The sequence below is a fragment of the Rhinopithecus bieti genome, unplaced genomic scaffold (genome assembly GCF_001698545.2).
Source record: "Rhinopithecus bieti isolate Rb0 unplaced genomic scaffold, ASM169854v2 scaffold_23748, whole genome shotgun sequence".
In the NCBI taxonomy this organism is placed as follows: domain Eukaryota; kingdom Metazoa; phylum Chordata; class Mammalia; order Primates; family Cercopithecidae; genus Rhinopithecus; species Rhinopithecus bieti.
The window spans coordinates 445602-454635 of NW_016811596.1; the positions used below are offsets into that span (position 1 = coordinate 445602).

The 9034-nt window shown below is 40.3% G+C and overlaps 1 protein-coding gene across 3 annotated transcripts in view; it reads right to left on the reverse strand.

Moving 5' to 3' along the window:
• AQR (aquarius intron-binding spliceosomal factor) overlaps window positions 1-9034 on the reverse strand; it is a 124608-nt gene that overhangs the window by 89516 nt on the left and 26058 nt on the right. For all 3 annotated transcript variants that reach the window (XM_017894282.1, XM_017894283.1, XM_017894284.1), the window contains 2 exons: window positions 6069-6145; window positions 2132-2196 (listed from right to left, as the gene is read on the reverse strand). In XM_017894282.1, the coding sequence (XP_017749771.1) occupies window positions 2132-2196; window positions 6069-6145 (142 nt within the window). The remainder of the gene's footprint in view (window positions 1-2131; window positions 2197-6068; window positions 6146-9034) is intronic.

A 9034-nucleotide genomic window follows, 5' to 3' on the forward strand; every position in this document is an offset into this window, starting at 1 on the left:
AAGAAAGAAGGAAAGAAAGAAAGAAAGAAAGAAAGAAAGAAAGAAAGAAAGAAAGAAAGAAAGAAAGAAAGAAAGAAAGAAAGAAAGAAAGAAAATCTAGCACTAAAGGAATCTCACAGATCATCTTGGCCTGTAGTTTTCCAACAAAATCCTACGTAAAATCCCAATATGTACTGTGTGTAAGTTTAAAAGTGGAGTTGCGGCTGGGCGCGGTGGCTCAAGCCTGTAATCCCAGCACTTTGGGAGGCCGAGACGGGCGGATCACGAGGTCAGGAGATCGAGACCATCCTGGCTAACATGGTGAAACCCCGTCTCTACTAAAAAAATACAAAAAACTAGCTGGGCGACGTGGCGGGCGCTTGTAGTCCCAGCTACTCGGGAGGCTGAGGCAGGAGAACGGCGTAAACCCAGGAGGCGGAGCTTGCAGTGAGCTGAGATCCGGCCACTGCACTCCAGCCTGGGCGGCAGAGCGAGACTCCGTCTCAAAAAAAAAAAAAAAAGTGGAGTTGCTCTGAGAAAAAAGGAAGTACAAATCCCTATGTGGAGATTCCTGTCTGTTTCCTCTCCTCATGTTTCCCTACACCACAGCTTGAAAAGCACTAATCTAATCAAATATCCTCATTTTATAGACGAAGTTATTGAGACCCTCAGAAGTTACAAATTAGTTACTGGCAGAGCTAGAATTTGAAAGATCTCATGAATGACTGCTAGTCCAATATGCTAATACTCATATCAAGAAACCACCTTACTTCTCCAGATAAGGAACAGATTTTCTTTCAATTTCCCACATTAATGAGAAAGGAAAGGAAATCAATTCTGTATCTGAACTTGTCAGCAAATCCTGCGCCTAAGAGTATGAATTTTTTTTTGTTTTAAGAATCTTCATTTAAAAAAATTGAACACAGCACCTATATTTTTCTTCACAAACATTGGGCACATTTAGAAAAGTGAGATTATTTAAGGAAACAATTATAAACCCATGACTTCAGCCACTATAGAAAACTCTGTATGAGGGGTATTAAAGTATGACACAAAATAAATTGTCACTGCTAGACTCATGTTTAATAACTACACTATGTAATTTTTTTTTTTTTTTTTTTTTGAGATGGAGTCTCGCTCTGTTGCCCAGGCTGGAGTGCAGTGGCTGGATCTCAGCTCACTGCAAGCTCCACCTCCCGGGTTCCCGCTATTCTCCTGCCTCAGCCTCCCAAGTAGCTGGGACTACAAGCGCCCGCCACATCGCCCGGCTAGTTTTTTGTATTTTTTAGTAGAGACGGGGTTTCACCATGTTAGCCAGGATGGTCTCGATCTCCTGACCTCGTGATCCGCCCGTCTCGGCGTAATATTTTTTCTACACACAATCAGATAGATAAGTCAGTCATTTGAAAACCTCAAGGGCCAACTACTCATGACTTCCTTCTCTAAGTGACACCTTGAAACAGGTGCAAAGTAAAACCAGTTTGAGGTGATGAAGAAGTACTTCATATAGACCATGCACAGTGGCTCACACCTATAAGCCCAAGCAATCCTCCTACTTGGGAGGCCAAGGTGGAAGGACTGCTTGAGCCCAGGAGTTTGAGACCAGCCTGGGCAATATGGTGAAACCCTGTCTCTACAAAAAACACAAAAATTAGCTGGGCATGGTGGTGCCCAACTGTAGTCTAAGCTGCTCAGGAGTATGAGGTGGATCCGGAGGATCACTGGAGGCCTGGGAGGCAGAGCTTGCAGTGAGCTGAGACGGCGCCACTGCATTCTAGCCTTGGTGACAGAGCAAGACCCTGTCTCAAAGGAAAGAAAAGAGAAGAGAAAAGAAGGGAAGAGAAAATAATTTTTTAAATTTTATTAGTGTATTTTATTGTATTTTATTGTATTAACTTTTTATTAATGTATAATGTATATTAATGTATATCAATAAATAATGTATACAATAATATATCATTATACACTACATGGGCACCCAATATGTATTGTATTATATTTATTGTATAATAAATAATACAATACATATGTATAATAAATATATACTACATATGTATTGAAAGAAAAGAAAAAAATACTTCATATATAGTCATATGCTTAATCTTAGACGCCCTAATGATTATATAACACAAAGTCACTGTAGATTTCTTACCTCTAGATCAATCATAAGTTCAATGAATCTTTCACAGTAATGAACTTTGTCCATAGTGACAGGTTCTAGACATAAGAGAGAAAGCATGATAGAATTTTCTTACTAGGCCATTTTGCATGCTGTTTCTGAAAACTGGCAGTTATTTAATAACTTAAATAAAATCATTTGTCTTTTATTCACTAGAATTGGACTATGATTTAGAATGAGGATCTCACATATATATTTTTTTAAGGCAGGCCTTACCCTGATACTTAGCTCTACAAATATGAGAAAATAAAAAATCTAGCTTGGGTCAGAAGCACATTTTAAAAATCAGGTTTGCAAAGACATTTTAAAAGTATGAATCTTTAAAATCCATATTTAATTAGATCTTGGAAAACTTACAGATATAAAACTAGAAGGCAGTTTTATATCAGTTTTTGCTCCACTTTCCTTATTGTCTTTACATTCTAAACTTCTGAGAGTTTTCTCATATGTATAAACACACACACGTGTATCTACACACACACACCTTTAAAGTGCACTGAAAACTAATTAGAGAGATAATTTTTATGATTTTTTCCACTGTACATGTATTACTTTAACATTAGAATGCCAATGACACAAAGAACAATAAAAATACCTTCTAAATCACTAGCTTATTATATACTATTTATGAGCATAATATACTATTTTACAAACATTCATTTTGTTTTAAATAATTACAACCTTGGGGCATGAAATTCTTTCAGAGTACAAGCTTTTTTTCCAATGCCAGGAAACGGTCTACCATTTTACCAACTAAAACCATCCTGTCAAGTTGGTTTCAATTAAAACAAAGATAATTTTAGGTTTCCTGTTGCTACTTAGTTTAAAGACTTGCAGCAGTGACTAACACCCAGTGCCAGACCTATAGAAGGCATCCTACAAATGCTTACATAAAAATCCATTTATTTATCTGTAGTGTACAGGAAAACGGAAAGCTTAATGTAAAGCAAGAAATGCAAATACTTTTGTGTTTAATATACACAGAAATGTTAACTAGAACTTTTTCAGCTAGCATATGTCCATAATCCAAACCCTGAAATAACAGAAGTATAGAAATTATTAGCTGGAAAAGACCTTTGAGAGCATCTATTCTAGATCTTCATTTTCCAGGTAGAAAAACATGATCAGAGAAAATGTCCTGATAAAGATGTAAAGCTAGAATGGTTGGTTAGAACTGGAACCCAGGTTTTCTGAGACATAGTTATTTAAAATAAAATCTAAAGGAGCAATTTTAAATTAAATCCATTCAAACTAACCTTTTGTTGCTATCTTTTGTTCTTGTAACCATCAAAGGAAAACATTTTTTCCCAAACTAAAACAGTGAGCAAATTCTGAATTCTGTATCTTTATTTATGTCTTGAGAAATTACTGGCAATGGCCTATTTAAAATTAGAAAACAATGCATGGTGCTCAAGTTCTGTGCCCTGGTGAATAAAGTTGCATGTTTTTACCATAGCTGGTCTACCGGGCATGTTGATAAAGTTGCATGTTTTTTACCATAGCTGGTCTACCGGGAATGTTGATAAAGTTGCATGTTTTTACCATAGCTGGTCTACCGGGTGTGTTGATAAAGTTGCATGTTTTTACCATAGCTGGTCTACTGGGCGCGTTGCCTAAGGTAGAAACTTTGGTATCCCAATTTCAGGCACAAATATATCCTTATCATTTGTCTCTGCTACACTGTAACTTTTTTTCCCTTCTAACAGCAATCTTAACATCTCAGACTATCCTACACAGATTTTCAACAACTCATCTGGGCATTCCATTTTTAATGACCCTATTTTAAAGGGAAACTACAATCCTTCTTAAAATCTTTGAAAAATCAGCCTTCTGTTTCCTAAATATATAATTCATCTATCTCCATACCCATTCTAAACTGGCAAATTATTGTCATCATCCTGTTAGTTCCTTTGCCAGCAAGCTGACAAGTTTTGATAAAAACTCAAGACTAAGAAATGATGTTTTCTAGCCAGGCGCAGTGGCTCACACCTGTAATCCCAGCACTTTGGGAGGCCAAGGAGGGTGGATCACTTGAGGTCAGGAGTCCAAGACCAGCCTGGCCAACATGGTGAAACCCCATGTCTACTAAGAATACAAAAATTAGCCGGGCATGGTGGTGTGCACCGGTGGCTCACGCTTGTAATCCCAGCACTTTGGGAGGCCGAGGCGGGCAGATCACGAGGTCAGGAGATTGAGACCATCCCGGCTAACATAGTGAAACCCCGTTTCTACTAAAAATACAAAAAAAAAAAAAAATTAGCCAGGAGTGGTGGCAGGGGCCTGTAGTCCCAGCTACTCAGGAGGCTGAGACAGGAGAATGGCATGAACCCAGGAGGCTGAAGTTGCATTAAGCCGAGATCGTGCCACTGCACTCCAGCCTGGGCAACAGAGCAAGACTCCATCTCAAAAAGAAAAGAAAGAAGAAAACCCAATCTTAGTCCTCTTTCCAGGTTTGAAGGTACTTAGTGGAAAGATATAGATACACTAACATTAAGTAACTTAAGATTATAAGCATAAAACGTTTTCTTTATACTAATGCTAGTACTGTGCCCCAAATCAGATACAACTGATTTACTGCATTGGTATCAACTCCTCACTGAACTGTAGCTACGATTTTCAGCTGTAAAATATTACTTGGAGGGTCAGCATTTATAACTCATTCCATTGTATTTTTTTAAAAGCTGCACTTTCTGATGCAAAAATATAAATATGGTACACCTATAGAGCTGTTCTTAGATTATATTCCACTTAAAAATATTAAACAACTGGCTGGGCATGGTGGCTCACGCCTGTAATCCCAGCACTTTGGGAGGCTGAGACAGGTGGCTTACCTGAGGTCAGGAGTTCAAGACCAGCCTGGCCAACATGGTAAATCCCCGTCTCTACTAAAAATACAAAAATTAGCTGGGCATGGTGGCACACGCTTGTAACTCCAACTACTCAGGAGGCTGAAGTAGGAGAATTGCTTAAGTCTGGGAGACGAAGGTTGCAGTTAGCCAAGATTGTGCCACTGCACTCCAGCCTGGCTGACAGAGACTCTGTCTCAAAAAATAATAATAATAAACAATTATAATTATATTTTATACATTTTTATATAGTATATACTCTATATAATATATACTTACTTTTTAAATCAATAAATGGAGCTATGATGGAGGAAAATCCTTCTATTTAGTCTTTTAGCTCAAATATCAGTAATATTTCTCCTTTTTTCCTCCAAACAGTATCAATAGTACTAAAAACACTATTCAGCACCATATTATAAATAACATGCAAATATCGTCTGTAATTTTCCTGTTCACAACTGTATCCCAGCACCTTAGACAGGACCTAGATCTAGTAATCAGGTGATAAAAATATTTGCTACTTAAAGGAATATTTCAAAAACCACACTGGTGCCTTTAAAATAACCCTTAGGCCAGATGTGGTGGCTTACGCCTGTAATCCCAACACCTTGGGAGGCTGAGGTGGATGGATCACTTGAGGTCAGGAGTTCAAGACCAGCCTGACCAACGTGAAGAAACCTCATCTCTACCAAAAATAAAAAACTAGCCAGGCATAGTGGCGCAAGACTGTAATCACAGCTACTCGGGAGGCTGAGGCAGGAGAATCGCTGGAACCCTGGACGGGGAGGTTGCAGTGAGCCAAGATCATGCCACTGCACTCCAGCCTGGGTGACAGAGCAAGACTCTGTCTCAAAAAATAAATAAATAAAATAAAATAAAATAACCCTTAAAGGCAGTCCCAATACTCATACTGGTAATATATTTAAAAAGAAGAGGACATACACTTTGCCAATACAATTTAAAATCGTTCCAAGAACAGTTTTTATATTAGAGATGAGTAAATACCACACGGGCAGTTATATGAGAATTTCCCAAATGCACTGAGTAAAAAAGAAGATAGTTACCGGAAAGTGGGACTGACTTCAGCACAGAGATAAACTTCTGGATGAGTTGTGAAAGAAATCTCCTCTCTTGATATGCCCTAAAATCAGAAAGAACATTGACCAATTATTTTTGAAAAATAGTCATATCAAAATTAAATTCTAAATGTTGATCATGGCTTTCCTATACTGTTCAACTGTTCATTTCTCTGTGAAGCTGGGACTATAACTTGAATATACAGCTTCTTCTTTCTATGTAAATTCAGTGCTATATGAAGAAAAGGAGAGTCACATTACTGATCTAATAAGCCACCTAAGCAAGCACCTCCTTCTTGCACCGTGAATGTTTTCTTTTTTTCTTTTTTGAGGTGGAATCTCCCTCTGCTGCCCAGGCTGGAGTGCAGTGGCACAATTTCGTCTCACTGCAACCTCCGCCGGCAGGGTTCAAGCAATTCTCTTGCCTCAGCCTCTCGAGTAGCTGGGACTACAGGTGCCTGCCACCACGCCCAGCTAATTTTTGTATTTTCAGTAGAGATGGGGCTCCACCATCTTGGCCAGGCTGGTCTTGAATTCCTGACCTCGTGATCCACCCGCTTTGGCCTCCCAAAGTGTTGGGATTACAGGCGTGAGCCATGACACCCAGCCTGAGCCACAGCGCCCAGCCAAACATTTTCATTTGTGATTTACAAGTCAGACTGAGAAGGAAGTTTCAAAATTCCATTTATAGTCTGCCCTTACCATTAAAAATCTCACATTTAATGCAGTTAAAATGCGATGAAAAATATTATATTTTAACATTTAAGTATTAAGTATAAGAGAGTATTACAACAGCTAAAGATCAAATGCTTAAAAAATAATTTTCTGGCCGGGCGCCGGTGGCTCAAGCCTGTCAATCCCAGCACTATTGGGAGCCGAGACGGTGCGGATCACGAGTCAGGAGACTCGAGACCATCTCTGTGCCTAACACGGTGAAACGTCTCTACTAAAAATAACTACCAGTGCGACGAGGCGGCGCTAGTCCCAACTACTCGGGAAGGCTGAGACAGGAGAATGCGTGAACCCGGAGGCGGAGTGCAGTGAAGCTGAGAGCCGGCCACTGCACTCCAGCACTGTGGCAGAGCAGACTCCGTCTCAAAAAAAAAAAAAAAAAAAAATAATATAATAATAATAATAATAATAATTTTCTATTCATTACTACTTTAAGATACATTCACTAATAAACAGACATGTATCAAGTATCATATAGCTGTAAATGCTTGTAACAGCCCTGCTGGAAATACAAAGAAGGGGAATGGCTAAAATCTACTTGTAATAACAAGTCATACATTATAAACACAATTAGTAATATATGCCAGTATGCGATTAATAAAACTGCCTGACACTAATTAAGCACGCATGGTGCCAGGATCTGAGCTATGCTAAACAATTCACATCTTTTTTTTTCTTCTTCTTTTTTTTTTTGAGATGAAGTCTCGCTCTGTTGCCCAGGCTGGAGTGCAGTGGCACGATCTCGGCTCAGTGCAAGCTCCGCCTCCCAGGTTCATGCCATTCTCCTGCCTCAGCCTCCCGAGTAGCTGGGACTACAGGCGCTTGCCACCATGCCCGGTTAATTTTTTGCCTTTTTTTAAGTAAAGACGGCGTTTCACCATGTTAGCCAGGATGGTCTCATCTCCCGACCTCGTGATCCGCCTGCCTCGGCCTCCCAAGGTGCTGGGATTACAGGCGTGAGCCTCTGCGCCCGGCCTTCACATCATATTTAATACTGATAACAGTCCTCGGAAATGGGTAATATTGTCCAGATTTCACAATGAGGCTTAGAGGTGAAATAACTTGACCAAAGTCATACAGCAATTGAGTGTGGAATCTAGCTAAGTCTGATTGTAGAACCTGCATCCTCAACTCCTACACACATCCCAATCATTACATAAACAGCTGGTGTTTCAAAAAAATTCAGAGCATGTTAGGAGTTCAGATGAAAGCACTGTGATCTAAAGTAGTGGGTCTGGAAGAGTGTTTATATGGTTAATATTCAATTAGGTGGAGTGAAGAGGAAAGGGACTTAGGAAAGAAATGCTTAAGAAACAATGACTAGAGTATTCCAGTGATTTGCAAGAGTCACAAGAAACAGCTGGACGCTTCTGAAAGCCTTGTAAGAAGTTTAGAGTTAGGCTGGGGGTGGTGGCTTATGCCTGTAATCCCAGCACTTTGGGAGGCCAAGGCAGGCGGATTACCTGAGGAAGGGAGTTCGAGACCAGCCTGACCAACATGGAGAAACTCCGTCTCTACTATAAATAAAAAATTAGCCAGGCGTGGTGGCGCATGCCTGGAATCCCCCAGCTACTTGGAGGCTGGGGCAGGAGAATCGCTTGAACCTGGGAGGCAGAGGTTGCAGTGAGCCACAGTCGCACTATTGCACTCCAGCCTCGGCAACAAGAGTGAAACTTCGTCTCCAAAAAAAAGTGAAGGAGTAAGAAAAAGAAACAAAAGTTATATTAATAGTCTAAAGATAGTGGAGAAAAGTGAGAATCATCCATGAGGGACAGGGACAATAGGCAGGGAGAAAAACAGTGGGTCAACTGTATATACTTAGTAGCACAGAAAGAAGGAAAAGAAGAAAAGCATGATGTTCTGGCTTCTGCTTTAGATCTTTGTGAAAAACATGACAGTCTAGGTAAAAGCACTTATTATAATAACTTACCGGCCGGGCGCGGTGGCTCAAGCCTGTAATCCCAGCACTTTGGGAGGCCGAGACGGGCGGATCACGAGGTCAGGAGATCGAGACCCTCCTGGCTAACACGGTGAAACCCCGTCCCTACTAAAAAATACAAAAAAAAAAAACTAGCCAGGCAAGGTGGCGGGCGCCTGTAGCCCCAGCTACTCAGGAGGCTGAGGCAGGAGAATGGCTTAAACCCGGGAGGCAGAGCTTGCAGTGAGCTGAGATCTGGCCACTGCACTCCAGCCCGGGCGACAGAGCAAGACTCCATCTCAAA